The sequence below is a fragment of the Hemicordylus capensis genome, chromosome 9 (genome assembly GCF_027244095.1).
Source record: "Hemicordylus capensis ecotype Gifberg chromosome 9, rHemCap1.1.pri, whole genome shotgun sequence".
NCBI lineage: Eukaryota > Metazoa > Chordata > Lepidosauria > Squamata > Cordylidae > Hemicordylus > Hemicordylus capensis.
The window spans coordinates 29,799,008-29,821,111 of record NC_069665.1 but is presented as its reverse complement, the minus strand read 5'-3'; the positions used below and the strand labels follow the sequence as shown (position 1 = coordinate 29,821,111).

Genomic DNA, 22,104 nt, shown 5'->3' with positions numbered 1-22,104 from the left:
TGAGCATCCATCTGGCACAGGCCTGCAGAATGCTCTGGCCATTTCTGGCTCAGTGGAGAGCAGCTTCATCCATAGGTATGACTTGCAGCAGAAAAATGCAGCGCTTCTCGGCTTGCACAGCGCTCCTTCGGAGATCCTCGCCTGCAAAGCGCGCTAACAACACGCTGCCAAGGATGGAGCGTGCTTGTGCACGCCACGCTAGCAAGAAGAGACTTGGGAGCCGCTTTTTGCTGGCCCCACAAAGAGAAGCCTGTTCCCACTGGAGCTTCGTGGATGTGCCTCTCTGCAGAGAGTGGGGAGCGCCACACACAGCAGGCATCGCCTAGTGGCTAAATGCAAAGCCAGCTTTGCTCTGAACGGGTAGGGGGTGAAAAGCAGGTCAGGCGATCTGCATCTTCTGACTTCGGCTGGTGCAGAATTCCAAAAGGTTCAAGTGCAGCAGGTATCGCTTTACCCACACGGTATCCTCTTTGCATTTTGATCTGGCGAAGGCTTTGCAAAGATGGGCGGGAATAGGAAGTGCTGCCCTCTTGCAAAGTCTGTGGTGGCAGTGGGGCTACTCTGTGCCAGCAAGGCTTGCAACCTTGTTGTTCAAAATGGCCCATCGCCGTATATTGCTGCATTCACCTAGCTTAGCATCGGCGAGGAGCCCCTGAGAGAGAGGAGGAGGAGGAGGAGGAAAGAAAGGCCGGAGAGGGGCTGCCGCCACCAGCCTCTGCGCTCCTTCTCGGGCATCAGAGTCCGCGAGGCATATACCCAGGAGGCCCCAGGCCCAATCCCTTCCCTGGCAGCCTCCCCAGGTGGGGCGGCTGGGAAAGAGACTCCTGCCTGAAACTCTGGAGAGCTGCTGCCCGCCAGTGCAGGCAATCCCGAGCTCGAGGGACCGAGGGTCCGACTCCGCAGCAGGCACAGCGCTGGGCTGCCGTGCTGACTTGGAGTGAACACGCGCCGCTTGGCTCGTCGCCGCGCGAGAGCGCACGGGCCCCCGCCCTCCTCCATCCCGGCCGCGCTGCTGCCGCCTCGCCGTCCCTTCCCCAAGGCGGCGGTGGCGGCGGCGGGCTTGGCGGCGCCCCAGCCGGCCACGCGCTCCTCGGAGGGGGCAGCTGCCCCCGCCCCGCCCTCCCAAGGGAGGCGCCGGCACCATATAAGGGGCGCGCGGAGGAGCAGGCGCCGGGTCGTTGCTGCCGGCGCGCGAAAGCCGCGAGAAGGAGCTGCCGGCCGGCCGCTCGCTCGCTCGCTCGGTGGCGCGTCCTGCGGGTGCCGGCGAGGGGGGCTCGAGAGCCGGCTCGGACCGGTGCTGCCGCTGCTGCTGCTGCCGCCGCCACAGCAGCGGGCGCCCTCGGCTCTCTGCCTGCCCTTTCTCTCCCGGCCAGACCGGCGGCGGCGGCGGCGGCGGCGGTTCCGTCTCCCCACCGCGCGCCCGGCCTCGCCATGTCTGGCGGCGGCGTGGTGAAGAAGCGCGGCTCGGCCGCCTCGCCGGAGGAGGAGAAGATGCTGGCGGCGGCGGCGGCGACGGGGGGCTCCGGGGACGCGCCTCCGCAGCAGCTGCAGCAAGAGCAGGAGGCCGGGGGCGGCGGCGTGTGCGCGTCGGCCTCCTCGGGCGCGGGCGGCGAGGCGTCGGAGGAGCCCGGCGGCGGCGGCGTGGCGCTGAAGCGCACCATCACGCTGCTGAACGGGGTGGCCATCATCGTGGGCACCATCATCGGCTCGGGCATCTTCGTGACGCCGACGGGGGTGCTGCGCGAGGCCGGCTCGCCGGGGCTCTCGCTGGTGGTGTGGGCGGCCTGCGGCGTCTTCTCCATCGTGGGCGCGCTCTGCTACGCCGAGCTGGGCACCACCATCTCCAAGTCGGGCGGCGACTACGCCTACATGCTGGAGGTCTACGGCTCGCTGCCCGCCTTCCTCAAGCTCTGGATCGAGCTGCTCATCATCCGGCCCTCCTCGCAGTACATCGTCGCCTTCGTCTTCGCCACCTACCTGCTCAAGCCCCTCTTCCCCGCCTGCGCCGTGCCCGCCGCCGCCGCCAAGCTCGTCGCCTGCCTCTGCGTCCGTGAGTACCGCCAGGCGCTGCGCCCGCCGCTGCCCCGGTGCCCCTTCCGCCTGCTGCCGCTGGCCGCCGCCGCCACGAGGCCCTCCTCCCCGCCCCCTCGGCTCGTCAGTGGGCAGGACGGAGGAGACGCGTGTGCTGCACGCCGGAGCGGGCAGGCGGAAGGGAGGGCGGCTAGAGAGCGAGTGGTGGCCGCTCTGGACGCGCTCAGAGGCGCTCCTGGCGAGGCGCCTCTTGCGTGTCTGGAACAAAAAAGGGGCTTGTCCTGGTGTCGACCCGAAATTGGGACACAGATTGCCTGCACAGACGGGCAGCAGCTTCTCCAAGGCTGCAGGCAGGAGTCTCTCCCAGCCCTCTCTTGCAGATGCTGCCAGGGAGGGAACTTGGGACCTCAGATGCTCTCTTCCCCGAGCAGCTCCATCCCCTGAGGGGAAGATCTTACAGTGCTGATGATCACACAGGTAGTCTCCCATTCAAATGCAAAGCAGGGAGGGCCCTGCTTAGCAAAGAGGACGATCCACCTGTGCTACCACCAGCTCAGCCTTCCTCCCTGCCTGGACCACCCAGGCCTGATGGGAAGCCCCTAAACCAGTGGTGAAATTGTGGGCTGAAGCCTCGTTGGAGGGCTCTGCTGGCTTGTGGATGGGGAGGCTGTTACCAGAATGTGGCCTCAGCTTCTGCCTCCTGGCACATGTCTGTTCTCAGCCGGCTTGTTGGCGTACTGCTTGCCTTTTAGCATGCCAAGGGTTATCAGCCCAGCCGCACCCAGCAAATGTGGCCTGTTGATGACTCTCCCGGCTTCAGGGCATGCATAGATAGCTTGGGCCGCTAGTTAGTGTCACTGTGTTGCTTGTACCACCCTGGCCACGTGGTCCTGGGAGATCCCCCAGGGCTGTCTGAATACGGTTAGGCACATAGGAAGCTGCTCCTCCCGAGTCAGACCATTGGCCCATCTAGCTTAGTTTTGTCTACACTGCCTGGCAGGCGTCTTCTCCAAATTGTAGGGGGGAGCCCCTCTCTCTCAGCCGTACCGTGGAGATGCCAGGGAGGGAACTCGGGACCTTCTGCATGCAGGTGCTCTTCCCAGAGCGGCCCCATCCCCAGGAGGACAGCTTAAGAGGTCTCCCATTTGAATGTAAACCAGGGTGGACCCTGCTTAGCGAAGGGGGCAATTCATGTTTGTTGCCACAAGACCAGCTCTCCTCTTGAGTCTTTTCCCTTCCGGAGACGCTTCCAGGGATGCTTGGGGTTTATTTTTTTGAGGCGGAAAGGCTTTTCTTTCCCAAGCTGGTCAAAAAGGCTCTTGAATCCTGTTCTATGGCAGGAGTTTTCAGAGGGGCTCCCAGGGGATGCAGGAGAGGAATCGCCTGAGGCTCACAGGTGGCTCAAATATAGGACCTGGGCCCACTTTGAGAGAGGAGGGGTGCCTCTCTCCAGGTCTCCTTGAGCCTGCAGGGTGATCAGCAGCAGCAGCAGAGAAACCGGCTTCTCTGGAAACCTCCCGGGATTGTGCAATATTTGGAGTGCAGGCCTGGTTGAGCCACTGACGGGAGTGTCTTCTTGAGCGCCTCTAATAAACAGCTCCAGCAAGCAGAATTGGGTTGCTCTTGTCTCCTCCTCCTCTCCCCCGGCAACACTTAATCCTTGTCAAATAAAAATGTTTTCGGTCGTCCAAGGCCAGAGTTCTGGGTTTGGAGATTAAGTCAGCACCAGGAAAAGAGAGTTAAGAAGGGGAAAATCTAGCTGTGCAGAAGTTGGTCTGTCTTGTCATTTTGTAGTTGGAGGGTGGGTGGGGAGGGAGAGTGGGGCAGTTAAAACAATGGGGTGTGTGTTGTGGGGGGAAGAGAGGAGGGCTTGTAAAACATTCTTCTGATCCTTGGCTTCGGTGTGCCATGGCTAATGGAACTTCCATGTTCAGAGGCAGTATATCTCAGTATTGAACACTGGGCTGGAGCATAAGAAGCTGCCTCATACCGGGTCAGACCTTTGGTCCATCTAGCTCAGTACTGACTGCATTTACTAGCTGTGGCTCTCCCAGGTTTCAAGCAGGAGTCTCACCCAGCCCTACCTGGAGATGCTGTCAGGAATTGAACCTGGGACCTTCTGCATGCAAAGTAGATGCTCTGCCGCTGAGCTACGGCCTCTTTCTTTATGGTGCTACCTCAGGGGAGAGCTATTGCCTTCCCAGAGGTATCTGGTTGGCCACTGTGGGAAGCAGGATGGTTCCAAGTTCCCTCCATGGCAGCATCTCCAAGATTGGGCTGAGAGAGACTCCTGCCTGCAACCTTGGAGAAGCCGCTGCCAGCCTGTGAAGACAATACTGAGCTAGATGGACCAAGGGTCTGACTCAGTATATAGCAGCTTCCTATGTTCCTCCCATCATCCCAGACTACTGGCCACGGGCTGGGGATGATGAATGTTGTAGTCCAGAAATGGTTGGAACAGAGCTGCTCTTGCAGAGTTCAATGCCCTTTTATTCCACCATCCTTCCAAGGAAACCAAGGCAATCCACCTGGTCCCCCACCGGTGTTAGCTTGGCAACCGCCCTGCGAGTTGGTTAGGCTTGGTAACAGACCCAAGGTCACAGAGTGAGTCGGAGTATCCCCAGTCTAAGTAAAGCCACTGCAACAAATATTTATATACCACTTTTCTACCAAAGTTTCCAAAGCAGTTTACATAGAGAAATAATAAACAAGGTGGATCCCTGTCCCCTAAGGGCTCACCATCTAAAAAGAAACATAAGATAAGACAGACACCAGCCACAGTCACTGGAGGGCTGCTGTGCTGGGGATGGATAGGGCCAGTTGCTCTCCTCCTGCAAAATAGAAGAACTGCCACTTCAAAAAGGTGCCTCTTTGCCCAGTTAGCAGTTGTCACCAGCATTTGCAGTGGAGGGGGGTGGGGAACAAATTGCCCGGCCCCCATTGAAGCGGCAGTGCAGAGACAATCTCAGTGAACTTCTTTCCTGTGGAAGCCATAGATGGGTCCCCTCCCCAACTCTACTCCCCGCTGTTGTTGTTTTTTTAATCACATTTACAAACCACCAAACACCAAGATCGCAAGGCAGCTTACGCAACTGAAAACCCGTAAACTAAAACAGTTGGTGCAAGGAAATAATACTCTGGCGATATCCTCAGTGCCATCAGCTTGGAGGGAGTGGAGAGGTCTCCCTCAGGCAATGGTGTATTTCCATGATTGCAGGCACAGCAGTTATGATGGAGATAGAGTCCCTCATTCAAATCCTGCCTCTGCTATGAACTGGCCAGGTAGCCTTAAGCCAAACTGTTCTCTCTTAAAAACCCCTCCCCGTTCCTTGCAGGGGACTAGGTTTTTTCCAGGTTCTTTGATGTTGGGAACTGAGGGATCGTCTTACAATCAAAGCCTTACTCCTTTTGGGCAAATGCAGGTGTGACCTGTATTTAACCCCTCTCTCTTTTTAAGAGGGCCATCTTAAATAGAGTCTTCCATTTGGGTAAATATATAGGGTATTAATTTCACAACTGGGGGTGCATCAAGAAGTGGGACTATAATAGGGACTTCCGTCCCCTCTGAATGGCAGGGCATTATAGCCCTGCTATAAGTGGGTTTTCTGCTGGCCCGCAGGACCACCAGGCGCTCCCCAAATTATCTCTGGATTCCTGTGCACGGAGTTCCAGGCCAAGAGGTGAATGAAAACTCTCTGCACCGCTTGAGCACCAGGGCCGCTAACTTCGGCTTGAAGGGCAAGAAACGGATGCAAGAAATGAGTCTCTTGCCCAGGGCTGTTGGGGATAACTGTGGCAGAAGAGGAGCCTTCCGTTTCAATGCCAGAATCCGCAATAGTCGTCCAGCTCCATTCCTTTCCCACATTAGTCACTAGAAATAGCTTCCTTGGGCGCATTTGGGGCTGGATTCTCTCTTCAAATGCCGTGAGAAAATGCAAGTTGGGTTGTGGGGAGGTGGAGATCCGGGGGGGGGGTGTGTGGGTGTGGGTGCACACTCATTGCATCACTCGCTGCTGTCCTACATTGCTGTTTGTTCTCTGGTTTGCTGTGTGTTGAACTTTGAGTTAAGTCGCCTTGTTTCTTTTGCTTTGGAAGATGATTGTTTCCTGCTGTGGATCTAGTCATCCCCCCCCCCCCACTAATTCTTGCCCTTTGATGTGGTTCTCTTCCCTCGCCCCATTTAGAAGCTCAGCAGCAGAAGGAGTTAGCCGTGCTTTCTTGTGTGCTCAAAGGGATTATTCCAAACCTCCCATTACCTGTTCCTACCTAGGCTGACAAATTTGGGGCTGGCAATCCCAAGTCTCTCCCACCCGCTCTCCCTCACCTCGGAGAGCTTTAGAAGTAAGCAAAGCTGGCCTGGAGCCACCATGAACACCTTGATCTTCCCAGCACAAGAAAAACTGGCTTTCACGCCGTGCACCTAAAATAACTATACCTCTGAACTTGCTGTTCTAGGTGCCAGCTGTGCTGTATGGGTGCCACCGTTGAATTTCTAGGCGCCACGGGTAACCCCTGGTGCCTGGGATTAATCAAGTCGAGAATAATCCCAGGGCTTGAGTGTTTGTCCCTGGCGCTCCAGTTCTCACTGAAGTGAGCTTTTGACTTGGAGCATTCAAAACTGGTATTTGGAAGCAAGATCAGGATGGAAGTACGGTATTTACCCAGATCTAAGACAAGCCCCCCCCCTATATGAGGAGGTGGTCTTAGATTCAGATTCCTCTTTTTTGATGGTAAATACAGGCATCTCCTGTATTTAGCCTCTCCTTTAAGGCACCGTCTTGCCTTCAGCGTTGCCTTCTGTTTGGGTAAACACGGTACAGAAATGCTGTGATGTGGTACAGCCCCTGCTGCCACCCTAGGACTCTTCCACCTCACTCCGATGGAAGAGTTGACCAGGCCTGTGTCAGCTGTGCAGGTTCCTAGTTGTTGCCGCACAGCCTCAGGCTTCAAACAGGCTGGACTTACTCGGCCCTTCCCTGGGAAGGGAGATGCAAAGGAGATCTGCCCCGGGGATCAATATGACCCCATATTACTTTGGAATTATAACGAGAATCAATAGGAGGCATCTGTGTGGTTGCCCAGCAACCGATCGTGTGACTTTGCTGCTTTTTTTGGTGTGTGTGTGTGTGTGTGTGTGTGTGTGTGTGTTTTAACCCTTTCCCGTCTGAGGCTTCTGATGTGCATAGCTGCCTGGGAAGATCAACCAGTCCAAGGCTGGAATTGTGGTGGAGGTCTACTCGTGTTTGGGGTCCAGCAACCGGCTTTCCTTGGTCCGGCTTCCACCTGCAGGAAGTCACCATTTGCTGCCGAGCATAACTTGATGCTGTGGGTGTCCAGGCAGCGAGAGGAAAATTTGCAAGCCAGCTTTTGGAAGTGGGTGCTTCTGAAGAGCTGTCTCCCTCCTGTACTAAATAAAAACAAACCCTTCCAATCTCCAGGCTCTTCCTTCCCCAGGCAGTGGCTTAAAGGTGAGCCGGAGACAACATAAGGCAGAAATCTGCTGCTTTTCAGAAGTGGTGTCCAAAATCTTTATTCACTCCTAAGTTATGCTTTTGCATGCCAGTAATACATAATGATTCTGATCTCCACCCACCCCGAATCTCAGGGGGTTCCCCTTCTTCTCCTGCCCCCCCCCCCCCGATTTCCAGCATGTAGTGCCTGAAAACCACCTGTGGAGCTGAGTCGGAAATAAATTCTCTCTAACTGGGCTTCAGGGGTTATTTCAGGGGCTGCAGGGTGGCAAGTGAGGACCAGGGGAAGTGCGGTGGTACCACTCCAGGGGAGATCTGCAGGGTCAGAGGGTCCCCTATGGAGGGGAGGGGGTTGCTCATCTCCCCCCACCCCTGATTTCCAGCATGCAGGCCCTGAAAATAATTCCCCGTGCTGTAAGTGAGTGCCACTCAAAATCAGGGGTTGCTGACCCCTGGCAGAGGGCGAGGCTTTAGGGCCACAGTGCCTGCCCAGGTAGGCCCCGTCAACCCCGTGGCAGCTGAGGCACCAGCTGAGGCACCTCTGTAGACGGCTGGAGTTCCTTGTCTCTGTGCTTCCCCAGAATGATCCGGAGTGAAGTCGCCAAGCTTTTCCTACAAGGAAGTTGCTTTGCAGCTCGTCCTCTTCCAGCAAACAGCTCTTCTCACTGGGTTTCGGTCAGGATCTCTCCAGATGGGTTGAGCGGGAGGATTTCTCTCCCACAGGGATGGCTTGGGATTGGCTGCCTAAATTGCACTGTGAGTCCCCCCCCTTCTTGTTTTCTCCCCCTCTGATTGGATGACTAGGCAGCGATAAATGGCTGCTATGCACCCCCCCCCCCGCCCCGTTCATCCCTCTGCAGCCCTGGTAAGCCTCCTGGAACTCCCAGTAACGGCGACAGATGATTTCCTCGACAAGTCAACTTGTCTCTCCACCAGGAGCAAAGCAGAAACTATTATGTCGGAGTTTTTAAATGGCAGAGTTGCTGCTCCTCTGACTGCTCTCTTGGGTGGCTGAGAGTGCAGCTCTGTAGTCTTTGGAGATTCCCACCCCCCAAATCAGTCCACTGGTTTCTTGATGCTCTGGGGTGCAGTTTGAAGGCTGTGGAATGGGCGCCTCTCCTCCCTCGTCTCTTCCCTGGCCACCTTGAGCTTCGGTGCCTGCCCTGTCGTGAAGACCTTGCAGAAGAGTCGGCCGCTGCCTCCCTTGTGCAGACTATAAGCAGCGCAATTCAGCGGTGCCCAGCTGCCTATTCTTTCGAGCAACCCCTTAATGTGCTTCCTCCTGCTCTGGAGGCAGGGTCCGTTCTGCACCTCGCTCCCTGTCCCCAATTCTCCCTGCTGTAGAATTCACCAGACTTGCCGCAGCTCGGCACTGACCCCCGTATGCCAGGGTTTCTAAATATTTGTGCGTCTCCAGGGAGCAGTGATTCTGCTCTGACCATATTTGGCCGACGCCGAGCAGGGATCCTTCACCTGCTTAGCCATCGTCTGCTGCGAAAGCTGGCATTCTGACCTCTGAAGATTTGCATCGGTCTGCCCACTTCTGTGCAATCCCGGCACAGAAGGCAACCGGGTGTCGCTTGTGGAATCTCCTCCCATCAGCTCAAGGTGCTGGTCAGCAAGTAGGTTCAGCGGCAGGCCATTTGGGTCAGGACCAGGGCTGCTCAGCTTCGGCCCTCCTGCAGATGTTGGCCTACAATTCCCATAATCCCTGGCTATGGTCCACTGTGGCTGGGGATTATGGGAGTTGTAGGCCAAAAACAGCTGGGGGGTGGTCAAGACTCTCCACCTAGAGATTTCTACACTAGGTAGTATATCAAATAAAATAAATAAAACTGTCTTGCTGGATGCATCTTTCTTTGCTTCAAAGCAGCCAGGCGGGGGTTAGCACAGGAGAGGAGAGGATTTCCCTCATTTTTAAATTCTACAGCAGCCGTTATGCAAGGTGGAGAGGGTGGGAGAAGCACAGTCAGTAAGTTTAAATCCTAGCTCTCTAATCTCAGTGTTGGTCTTCAGATAACATGACAGTATTTTCTCTTGGCCACAAAGCCTGTCTTGGCAGCAGCTAGAAAATAGCCCCCATGCAAATTATCTTCATGCAGAGTTTCCAGGCAACTCTGACAGAAACTTCTGCACATTTCTGTCAGTGGTTAGAATTATAGCCCCTGCACATCCTTTGCTCATATCCTCTTCCTCTTCAGGCCTTTGATTGGGCTGGTTGATTTGTTTGACTGTGTGTGTGTGTTTTGTCACTCCTCTGAGGAGTTCAGGGAGGTGCACACTTGCTTCTTTCACTCTGTTCCTTTCACAACAACCAAGAGAGAGAGGTTGATTGATTGGGGTCTCTTCAGTCCTAGTCGAATACTCTAGTCACTGTTCCATACTGGATGTCCATTTTTTGGATGCTTAGCTTTGTCCAGATTGGAGAGCACGGTCATTGTGAGCAATGCTGTAAGCTGTCTTGACGTCGTCCTCTGTCCCGTCACTTTGTCCCTTTTTTTGAAAAGTTGAGAAGATGCAGGATTTTTCTTTAAACCTGCTCTCCCTTACGCTGCAAGGTTTCTCAGTTGTAGAAACTTGGCTCTTGTTCCTGTTGCATGTTCCAGAAACCAACTGCATCCCTTCAGCTGGCAAGACACTTTCAGTCTCTTTCTGGTGCTTCATTAATAACCGGTTCTGAAATTGTGTTCTTCCACCAAACTGAGAACTCCCCAAAATAGCTTCAGATGCAAAAACAAGATGACTTGAAAGAGCCAGTTCATTGAAACAGCTTCTGTAGAAGCAAATCTGCCAGCTTTCGTATTGCACAGAACTCTTCAGTTGGAAGGGAAAGCATCTTGCTTCTAAGAACATAAGAGCTCTGCTGGACCAGGCTCAAGGAAGCCCATCTAGTCCAGCATCTTGTTTCACACAGTGGCCCACCAGATGCCACAGGGAGCCTACAGGCAGGTGTTAAGGGCATGCCTTCTCTCCTGCTTACTCCCCTGCAACTGGTACTCAGAGGCATCCTGCCTCTGAGGCTGGAGGTGGCCTATAGCCCTCCGACTAGTAGCCCTTGATAGACCTCTCCATGAATTTATCCAAACCCCTCAAAGCCATCCAAACTAGTAGCCAACACCACATTTTGTGGCGGAGAATTCCACAGGCTGATTATGTGTTGTGCGAAAAAGTACTTCTGTTTGTTGGACCTAAATTTCTTGGCAACCAATTTCATGGGATGACCTCTGGTTCTAGTGTTATGTGAGAGGGAGAAAAATTTCTTGTCTATCCACATGCATCTAGAGAGTGTGTGTGTGTGTGTGCGTGCATGTATTCCACCTCACTTTTGCCTTTTAAAATGGTGGTTCTCTTGTATTTAAAATGTGGGGAGCAAAGGTCCTTGTCCAACCCCAGCAAAGCATCCCTTCACTAGTTGTTGCTGGTGTCTATCTTGTGTTTCTTTTTTGGGTCGTGAGCTCTTTGGGTTTTTTAATTTTTCATGCAAACTGCATTGTGAACTTGCGTTGAAAAGCTGTATATGACTATTCGTAGCACTAGTGTAGCTTCCCAGTGTGTCCTATCCCATCAGGATGGTGGTGCTGTCCATATCTGAGCAAAGAGAAGGTGGGTGAGTTCAGCAGAGGCTGATGGATTCGACCCCCTGGTTTACTGCACTCAGTAGGAGACAGGAGAGAGCCATAGAAATGTTTGCACGGCGCCCTTCGTGACGCAGACTCCGGCCACAGTTTGTTCTGTGCCTAGCCGTTATCTTGCGCCTAGAACCTTGCTTGGCCTTGATCGTACCAGCCTCCTCTTCCTCCAGACGGGCCCTCGAAGCACCCTTGCAGACACTGTGTGCAAGTGGGGGAATGAATGAATGGGAGAGGGAGAGATTCTCTCACACAGAGCGTCGGTGTGCAGGGGCTCAAGTCATGTTCTCATTCCCACTTCGACCAGAAGTCACTAATCCTGTGCGGTCAAGACCTTCAGCAACAGCTTTACACCGAAAGCCTGTGCTTCGCCATACATTAGGAGAAAATAATAATAATAATAATAATTATTATTATTATTTATTTTTACATTTTATATCCCGCTCTTCCTCCAAGGAGCCCAGAGCGGTGTACTACATACTTAGGTCTCTCCTCACAACAACAACCCTGTGAAGTAGGTTAGGGTAAGAGAGAAGAGTCACCCAGCAAGTCTCATGGCTGAAGGGGGATTTGAACTCGGGTCTCCCCGGTCCTAGTCCAGCACTCTCGCCACTACACCACGCTGGCTTCCTCGTTAGGTTTCGGATCCGAGTAAGAGCTGCCGCTCTTCACGGTTGCTGATGCTTGGAACCGCTCGGTCCCTGCCTGCTGTCCATATACAAGAACAGGGTCGTGAGGATAGTGCAAAAGCTCTTTCTTTGCCCCAGCAAACGGAGGTGGCACTGGAGGGGGCCGAGGGGGGCAGCTGGGAAATCCAGGCCGCTTTAACTGTTTTCACGAGGGCCGGGTTGCAAGGGCGTCAGCTGGCCTCAGCTGACAACAGCACCCCTCTTTGGTTCCAATAAGCCAGTGGGGAAGGGGTTCCTAATCTTGGCTCCCCCAGATGAGGTGGGACTAACTGCCACCATCCCCTGCCACAGCAGTTTGGCCTGCAGGGGATGATGGGAGTTGTAGTCCAATACCCGAGAACCCAAAGTTGGGGACCATCTGGGTTTTAGGGCACGGATACGACAAATATCTAGATACTGCTTTTCAACAAAAGTTCCCAAAGCGGTTTACCTAGATAAGAAAAATATAATGGCCCTCTGTCCCCAAAGGGTTCACGCTCTAAAAGAGAAACGTAAGATAGACGCCAGCAACAGCCATGGGAGGGATGCTGGGTTGGGGATGGGTAGGGCCAGTTGCTCTCCCCTTCCTAAATTCAAGATTTAACTAAGTCCAAGCAGTACTCGGTCTCTTTTCTTGCGCTCCCGTACATGTGAGTCCTCCGGTATGCAAATCTTTTAACTCCTGCCTGGGCTTTTAAAACCGTACAGCCTTCGGATAAGGCATTCGCGACCTCGGCAGATGAACAGCAGGTCTCCCCCCCCCCCCCAGCCGGGCTCCGGGGTGAGGGAGAGAGGGCGGCAAGCTGGCCCGTAGAGCCAAAGCGCCTATGCAAAGGAGCGCCTGCCCTCCAGCTCCAGAGGGGCTGCTGGTGTGGCTGCCGGCTTTTGTTGTCGAGGCGCCCTTCCGGCCATGCTGAAGCCTTGCAGCGGCGGCTGCGCATGATGCAACCGCCCCCCTCTCTTGCCATGCTTGCTTCTGAGTCATCCGGGCACCAAAGAAGGAAGTTTGCTTGTTCATTCATTTGCTTGAGTCACTTGAGACAAGTCACTCCTAAACGTTGCCAGTGTGACGTAGGTCACTGTGTGTTCCCGTCCACACCCACTCGGATCGGAAGGCCGCAGCCCAGCTAGGAATGATGCAACATCTCCCCCCCCACCCCCATTCCAGAGCTGGGGGGTCTGTTGAGCTGCATTGCAGTGGGATCATTGCTGTGGGCACTTGGGCGCAAAAGCCTTCAGTGCGAGAGCCTTTTCCCTGCTGTGCTTTCCTCGGCGCGGGGAGGGCCCTTTAAGGAAGGTCCTCCTAAAGAGGAGGGAAGCACTGGGAAGGGCCATGCTTCCCAGGTGCAGGGTCTCCCGAGGCCTCGACTTCCCTTAAAGAAGCCCCCTTCCCCAACGCTGCCATATTGGGTGTCGCCTTAAAGATGTGCCAGGCGCTGCACGCAGGGCATCCATTTGACTTGGCTCTTGTTCAGCGGGCTTGGGGGCAGGTGGGGGATGTAGCTCGGGGGGGGGGGAACCCCCTGCTTTGCTTGCAGGAAGACCCAGGGTTAATTCTCCGCATCTCGAGATAGGGCTGGGGAAAGACCGCCCCCCTCGTCGGAAATTCTGGGTAGCTGCTGCCGGTCAGTGCGACCAATACTGAAATAGATGGGCTGGTGGTCTGACCCTGTAGGCAGCTTTCTGTATCCATAAAGAGACTATTAAGGCTGGTAGGAGAGTTGGGGGGGTGGAAAAACAAGTGGAGGAGATGGGGGGGAGGTAGCAGTGGAAGTGCTGGGATGCCTCTGGGAACCCCCAGCTTGCTTTATGGGCCATGGTTTGCAAGCAGAGCCCTTCTCGGCTTGCAGAAGGTCCCGGATTCCTTCCCTGGCAGCATCTCCAGGTAGGGCTGGGAGGGACTCCTGTCTGAAACCTCGGAGAGCTGCTGCCAGCCAGTGCTGAGCAAGGTGGGCCAAGGGTCTGACTCAGTCTAAGGCAGCTTCTTGTGATCCTATTTTAAAAGTGGATGTGTGGATGACTAGCCTGGAGGGCATGCCACGCAGCTGACTGGTTGTTGTTGTGTTTTTATTATTATTATTATTATTATTATTATTATTATTATTATTATTATTATTTTCCCACTTTTAAAACAAAAAAAACACAACCCTGCAGTTCCAAAACAAAACAAGCAGAAATCTGAAACCGAACCGAGAAAACACACCAGTTGCTTCCCAAGAGCCTCATTCCAGGCAAGGAAGGAAAGGCTGCTCCATTGGACCCAGAATGCACTGCTCCTTAATGCTCCACAGCTTAAAAGGGAACCTCCCGGTCCAATCCTGCCGGGGGAAGCAATACACACCCTTGCTGCAGACTGTACACAGGAGAAATAGAAATTGGCAGGTGTGGGGTGGGCGGGGGAGAGATGCATGCACATGTACCATGGGTATATTTATGTGGTGGAGAGATGAACTTGGCAAATGCATTGTTCCTGGATTTTTCAGCTGGGTTCCAGGAAATGCTGCCAACTGTGTCTTCCAGAAACTTAGACTGCTGGAATAGATCTGTGTCTCCACTAGTATGTTATACAGACAAGTGGCAAGGCGTAGTCGAGATCTGGGCCTGGGGTTCCCAGCGGTGGGTCCCTGGGGGCATGACTACAACTCCCATCATCCCCTGCCACAATGGCAGGGGTTGATAAGAGTTGTAGTCCAACATCTGGCCTAGATTGCTCTGCCTGGTTCTGGGTTGCCAGCACAGCTTCAGCGGCCAGTCTGGGGATCTGACCCTCCCTGATGATGCCAGGCCTCTGTATTTGGAGTTGCGTTTCTTTTTTTTAAAAGACTGGTTGCAAAGATTCTACTGAGTGGAGGAACTAACTCTCTCCTCTCCTCGTGCCCTTTTCCCCTCCTCTAGTGCTGCTCACGGCCGTGAACTGCTACAGCGTGCGAGCTGCCACCCGCGTGCAAGATGCGTTTGCGGCCGCAAAGCTGCTGGCGCTTGCCTTGATCATCATCCTCGGCTTCGTGCAGCTTGGAAAGGGTGAGTGCTTCTCTTGCTTTCTGAGGGGGAGGCTGTGCAAGGAGGGGGCCCCCCCCATTGATGCAACTTTAAACCTTGTACTGGCATGCATTCTATCTATCTATCTATCTATCTAATTCTCTAAGGTTAATCCCATGTGTGGCAGCTCTCGCGAGAGTTTGCAAGCAGAAGCACCATGGTGATTGGTCAGTGGGGATTCCATATGCAGATAGGGAGGAGGAGCCTATGGAACTGTGGGGATTGGGCAGTGGGGATTCCATATGCAGATAGGGAGGAGGAGCCTGTGATGGTTAAGGTCAGTTGGAATGCAACCACTACTGGTCGGAAGATGTTCTTGATTGCAGAGGAGAGGAGGAGAGGGATAGGGATAGTGGGCAGGGGTCTGCAAAGAGAGGGCTCGTGAGGGAGGAAAGAGCCCCTTCAGGAGAGGGAGGCTGCCACTGTGTGAATTAGAGGAGGAAACAAGGTCTGCTAACTCGGGGTGGGCGTGGGGAAGAAAGGCAGAGGGGAAGAGTGAGTGGAGGAGAGCGAGGAAGAAGGGAGGGCAAGGGCCTGTCAGCGGCCTGAGGGGAGCGAGCGGGGGCAGCGAGGAGGGGCCCAGTCAACCACTGCTGTGGGGAGGAGCCGGAGTGGGGCTTGGGTGAGGGGGGGGAGTCTCTGGGGAAAGGGGGCTGCTGCTTGGCCAGTGGGTGCCGGCAACGCTGCAGCCGCCACCAAGAGGGGTGAGGGGGGTGGAAGCAACTGGCTAAGCTGGGTTTGCCGTGGGGTGGGTGCGTCCATGTGAGCGCTGCCTGGGGGAAGGTATTCCCCTTAGGGAAGGGGTTCCCACCCTACGGTGGCTCGGCAGCGGGTGGAAGGCAACTCCTCCCATCATCCCCAGCTACACTTTATTGTGGCTGGGGAGGGATTATGGGGGCCGCTAGTTCAGCAACATCTGGAGTGCCACAGGCTGGGGGCCTCTGCCGTAGGGGATGGGGCGGCTTTGCTTGCAGAAGCTCTCAGGTGCACTGCCTGGCAGCATCTCCAGGTCGGGCGGCTGGGCAAGATGTTTGCCGTGGGACTCTGGACCGCCTGTCAGTGTAGACAACACTGAGCTCGGCCGACCAAGGGTCTGACTCTGAATAAGGCAGCTTCCGATGTTCCTGTGTAACCCAGACCTCTCCAGCCAAAGGGATCTTCTTTTCACAGCAGAGGCACACCGGGGTGTACTTCATTCAGCTGCCTTCTGATTTAACCTGGCTTTTGTGCACATTGCTCTTGCTAGTGCAAACTTCTATACCTGCTAAAAGATATTTTCACTGAACTGGTCTGCCCTTGACCCAAGGAAAAGCAAGTTATTGACCCTCCTCCGTTCCCAGCTGCAACAGAAAGAAATGCCCAATAATGTCACATTGGTTAGTGCAAAGTGATGCTTCCTTAGTGAGAGCTGTCCAGAGGTTCGAGGCACTTTCACAGTGCAGAAGTTCAACAGGTACAGCTGTCTCCCTGTACCTTTTCAGAAATATCTGCAATGCTCAGAATACATAGTGATGGGTTTAAGAAAACCCAAACCGTTTTGCATTTGAGGAAATACAGACTATCTTAGTTTTGCTGACAGTTGTAGTTAATCCCTTATCACAGGCAAAAGTGCATCTACAGGCCCCGTCTCCTGACAATCAAGCTGCTACACATTTCCCCCATTGCATGTAAGCAGAAATGCCATTTAAAAAACAAAATGGTGTGCTTTCTGGGGTCTTGGTTTCCCACACCATCACCAAGGGCTGTTTGAGACAAGCAGAGTTGACTTGAAAGGTTGGGGCTAGGGATATGCACGAAATTCAATTTGAATTCAAATCGATTAGGAACCATTGAAAAGAGTAGAGATTCATTTGAATTGGTTCCAATTTGCCCAAATTTGGTTCAAATTCAGATGAATTTGAATCGATGCAAATGGATCTCCATTCTTTTCCATGGTTCCAAATTGAATCGATTGGAATCCGAATAGAATTTCGAGCATGTCCCTAGTTGGGGGCCCTCCCTCTTCGGGCCTTATTGGAGCAGGTCTCCTGGCTGGATGTGCCCTTTTGTGTGTTTGTGTTTCCCATTTGCATCATTGGGTGCAGGCACCTGAGCATACTGCTCCTTCAGCAGGGATCCGGGTCATATGGCTGCTCGTGTTTGCCTGCTGGTCTGAAAGCATATCAAGTGCTGGGTTGGCATTTCTCTTTGGCTGCAGTCTCCTCTGTTCTGGCAGCCAAGGAGGCTTGGTGTGAAGTCACACACACACACCCCTCCCACTCCCACCTGCAGGGCTTCTGAGTGTCCGGAGAGCAACATGTGCTGAGCATAAGTTCCTGATGAGGCTGCGCCCCCTTCTGTTCTCTCCGAGTAATGCATGAAGTACCCAGTTTCCCACTTGGATTCAGTGCGTTGGGAAGAGCTGTAAAGTAAAGTGTGCCGTCAAGTCAGTTTTGACTCCTGGCGCCCACAGAGCCCTGTGGTTGTCTTGGGTAGAATACAGGAGGGGTTGACCATTTCCTCCTCCCACGCAGTATGAGATGATGCCTTTTAGCATCTTCCTATTTCGCTGCTGCCCGATATAGTACAAGCGGGGATTTGAACCGGCCACCTTCTGCTTGTTAGTTAAGCATTTCCCTGCTGCGCCACTTAAGCAGAGGGAGGAAATCCCGGGCAGGGCTGAAAAATAGCCCAGATGCCCTGTTGCCCAGAATGGGAAGGCGAGACAGGTTTGTAAAACTCTGCAGGCTGTGAGGAAAGCGAGTAGAGAAAGGTGGCTTCTTGGTTTTTCCTCCTCCTAATGCTGGAACTCCATCCAGTGAAACCGACAAGCAGTACGTTCCGGAAAGACCAGAGTCCACACACAACACAGAAGTCACTGCCACAAGGCAGTGCGTGGTGGGGCTGTAGCTCACCGGTAGAGCATTTGCTTAGCAGCCAGAAGGAGGCCCTAGCTTCAGACCCTGGCATCTCCAGGTCAGCTGGGGAAGAGGGGGGACCCCCCCATCTGAAACCTCAGAGACCTGCTGCCAGCGTAGACCTCTCTCACGGTTTCCCAGCCACTGATGCTCAGAGGTAGATTGCCTTTCAACACAGAAGTTCCAACTTAGCCAATGACTCAGTGGCCACTGCTGCTATCATGACGACGAAGAATATTTATATACTGTTCTTCAACAGAATTCTCAAAGCAGTTTACATGGAAAAAATACGTACATAAATAAATAAGATGGTTCTCTTCCTGTCCCCAAAGGGCTCACAATCTAAAAAGAAACGTAGGTTAGACACCAGCAACAGTCATTGGAGGGATGCTGTGCTGGGGTTGGGGACGGCCAGTTGCTCCCCCCCTGCTAAATATAAAGTAAGTGCTAGACCTTGCTACCTCAATGAAACACTTCAATTCCTTCCTGAAACCACAGGAAACCTAGGAAGCGGCCTCATACGACTTAGCTCAGCCCTGTCGTCACTAGAAGTGCACAACTTGGGCCCTTCAGCTGTTGGACTACAGCTCCCATCATCCCTGACTGCTGGCCGCTGAGGCTGAGTCAGGGATAATGGGAACTGTAGTCCAGCCAACAGCTGGAGGGTCCAAGTTGTGCACTTCTAGTGACGACAGGGCTGAGCTAAGTCGTATGAGGCCGCTTCCTAGGTTTCCTGTGGTTTCAGGAAGGAATTGAAGTGTTTCATTGAGGTAGCAAGGTCTAGCACTTACTTTATATTTAGCAGGGGGGGAGCAACTGGCCGTCCCCAACCCCAGCACAGCATCCCTCCAATGACTGTTGCTGGTGTCTAACCTACGTTTCTTTTTAGATTGTGAGCCCTTTGGGGACAGGAAGAGAACCATCTTATTTATTTATGTACGTATTTTTTCCATGTAAACTGCTTTGAGAATTCTGTTGAAGAACAGTATATAAATATTCTTCGTCGTCATGATAGCAGCAGTGGCCACTGAGTCATTGGCTAAGTTGGAACTTCTGTGTTGAAAGGCAATCTACCTCTGAGCATCAGTGGCTGGGAAACCGTGAGAGAGGCTCCGTGCTTTCATGCCTAACTTGCAGACTTCCCAGAATCTGTCCAGTGTGGGAAGCAGGATGCTGGACTACATAGATCTTTCCTTGGATCTAGCTGGACCACTGTGCCATTAGGAACATAGGAAGCTCAGGATTGTCTGCACAGACTGGCAGCAGCTCTCCAAAGTTTCAGGCAGGAGTCCTTCCCAGCCCTACCTGGAGATGCTGCCAGGGACTGACCCGGGACCTTCTTCTTCATGCCAAGGAGAGGCACTACCGCTGAGCGATGGCCCCGTTTTTTCAGTACTGGGTGCTTCTAAACCATCCATTGTTTGCTTTAGGATTACTGATGTTTTGAAACGATACAGCAGTCGGTATTGGGTAGGGATGGCCAACTGGAGGCTCTCCAGATGTTGGACTTCAACTCCCGTCATCCCTAGCGCTTGGCCCTTGTGTCTGGGGATGATGGGAGTTGCAGTCCAACGACTGGAGAGCCTTAGGTCAGCCACACCTGGTGTAGAGGTTTGAACGAAGGGAGCAGTCCGATGTGGCGGATGCCTGGAAAGCCAAAGAGGAGGAAGGCGCTGGGTTGAAAGCTCTGTAATCTCTTGGGGTTGAGGATTCTGCACCAAGCCCCACATGCAAGGAGTGGAAGAAGCCCCGCAGTGGCCGTCCCTTTGGTTCCTCCTTTCCCGGACTCTCTACCGGGGCTTATGTAGGGCACAGATATTGGGGCTAAGGTGGGGAGATGTCTTGACGAAGGCAATGGACCTCTGGGTGGCCATTCTGCTCTGGAAAGATGGTGGAGGAATCCAGTCCCGTGGGAGGGGCTCTTCCTCACAAGCACTCCCGGCAGCTTTTGCAAGATCTTCTCTCCATTCTGGCTTTTTGAAAGAATAAAGCTAACTCTTGTTAATTGTTGCTGCTCTCCTCCTAATGATGGGGCCTTGTGACAAGCGGCAGGGCCCTGGGGAGTGAACCTCAGGATCTGCTCAGCACTTTTGAACTATAAACAATTGAGAAGCGGCTGGGAAATTCTGAGGGAAGCGAACATCCTCCTTTCACACGATGCAAAAAAAAACCCCCACCCTCCCTGCCTCTTGGATCAAAATAAGAAGCCCTTGTTGAGCATTACAGAAAGGAATTCTCCCTTTCCGGTCCTTGCAAGGCGCTGCTGGCGTTCCAGTTCTCTCTTGACCTTTGGGGTGACCCCGTGGCCTGTGTTCTCGCTGGTGATCTTCCACCCCCAGCTTGCACCTGGAGACGCTCACTTTTGCAAAACTCCCCAGTCCCCCAGGTGCTGCTGCAAGCCACCTTCCCCCTTCAGGCAGCCAGCTGGACCTCAGGGGCCGGCAGTCAATGGCCACGGAATGCTTGCAGCTCCTCCTCAAGCTCAGAAATCTTCAGTTCTGCGCTAATAATAGTCCTCTGCTCCATACCTTCAGAGAATCCCTTTTTGCCCCCAGGAATCTGCCTCTGGGGTCTCTTGCACATTTCAGGTTGTGGTGACACAAGCCCCCAGAGACCTGTAAGCCAAGCTTAGGATTCCGGAATGAATGTCAACTGTCCCTAGCTGAGAATTGGTTTCGGGGTTTGTGGCTTTTGATTGCACAGGGTTGCCAGTGCCCTCCAAACCCTGTTCGGGTGCAGTCTGCATATAGTCAGCAGTCCCCTCCTGCAGAAACCCCTTTTTCCAATTCCAGTTTGTTTATTGTTTACGTCAAAGCATGTATTGACAGCAGTGCAAAAGAAAAACCCCGTTGTTTCTTCTTCTCAACATCTTTGGACTGCTTTCCTTGGAATGGTTGCTAATGTCTGCTGTCAGAACCACCTTGTTGTAGGAACTGCACTCTAAAAGCCCGTCTTTCTCTCTACTCCATGGTCTCTCTTCAGCAACAGATGCAGGGTCATATAAGGACACCACAAGCAGTCTTCACCTCAGTTGCTTTCAGACTGACACCAAGTGTTTGAGTTTCCTTATTGCATTATTATTTATCAGTCTAGCAGGTAGGCGAGCTTTGGCTAGGAGTGGACTAGTACACTCCTTGATCGGAGAAGTACTCTGAGAAGAGTTAATGCTGCACTCTACGGGCTACTAATTTTAAAAAGGGGGAACTAAAAGTAGGAAATAGTTAAAAGTGCTTTCAGTCGGAACTGCAAGAACCGTTGGTAGACCATGTGCATGCAATATACATAGAAGCCAGGATCCACTGTGCTTGGTTTTATCTCTTACAGCTTGAGCCTGGCTCTCTTCTCTCCTCCATTCTCCAGTCCTTGTAACTCAGCTGACAGATGTGCCAGTGCTGCTTCAGTAGTCCAAACGCTGTGTGTACATTCATCCTTTAAAATAAGAAAAAAAGTTGGAAGTTGCTCTGAGGATGCGGAGGCTAGTGGATTAGTGACATCACAGGCCATAGCCAATCAGTCCTATGCACAGCCGAATATTGCTGCAAATGGGAAAAGCAAGTTTCCTTGAGTTCGATCCAGAGAGAAATTGGTATATCTGGCCGGCATACAGTAAATGTTCTTCCTCGGCAGGCTCCTTGCTAAAACTGAGTGTCTGTATAGCTAATTCCCCAGTGTTCTTATTACTAATTAGAAGGAAGAAAAGGCTAGGGTTTAAAGATTAAAGTTGCTTTGATGTTCAGTTAGAACTGTTGCTGCACCACAATCTGTAGCAGAGGATCTGGGGACTGATCCATGAAAAACGCTGCCAATCAAAGCCATTGGGCCGCCCTTGGGTTCTTGAGGAGACCTATTACCTTGTTCACTCTTGCAAGAGAACTAATATCCCAAGTTGAAGGGCTGCCTTGTCCGTTTTTCAGTTGGCAAGCAGTGCTTTTGGCATGGCCTGTCTCGGTCTCCATTGTACTTGAAGTCCTCGCTTTGTTTGAGTAGTCCCCTGTTCTCCCCCTCTCCCCCAAACCTCTTCCAGTACAGCTTAGCTCCTATTAATTCCTCGACTGGCACCGAAGTGTTGGAGAGAAATCCTTGTTACAGATTTTTCTGATTAGAAGAGACTTGAAAGAAGGCTAGGAGCCCTCTCCTCCTCCTCCTCCTCCTCCTCCTCCTCCGCTTCTGCTCAGGTGGGAGATCCACAAGGGTCTGACTGAGCCCAAGGTTGCTTCCTTCCTATGTGGTTGCCATACAGTGGCCAGTCCCTGGTTCACTTGGAAAAAGGAGGCAGGTGAGTTCTCCTCCTGTGCTTCCAGGAAGAATTGGGTGCTCAGTGCTTTTGTGATCCGGTGACAACTTGAGACATGTTTGTGGTCTCTGGGGC

At 53.3% G+C, this 22,104-nt stretch overlaps 1 protein-coding gene across 1 annotated transcript in view; it reads left to right on the top strand.

The window, feature by feature from the left end:
* Window positions 1-1,014: 1,014 nt before the first annotated feature.
* SLC7A5 (solute carrier family 7 member 5) overlaps window positions 1,015-22,104 on the top strand; it is a 36,989-nt gene continuing 15,899 nt past the window's right edge. Inside the window, exons 1-2 of the mRNA XM_053271126.1 lie at window positions 1,015-2,050; window positions 14,695-14,820. Of these exons, the coding sequence (XP_053127101.1) occupies window positions 1,432-2,050; window positions 14,695-14,820 (745 nt within the window). The 5' untranslated portion in view covers window positions 1,015-1,431. The remainder of the gene's footprint in view (window positions 2,051-14,694; window positions 14,821-22,104) is intronic.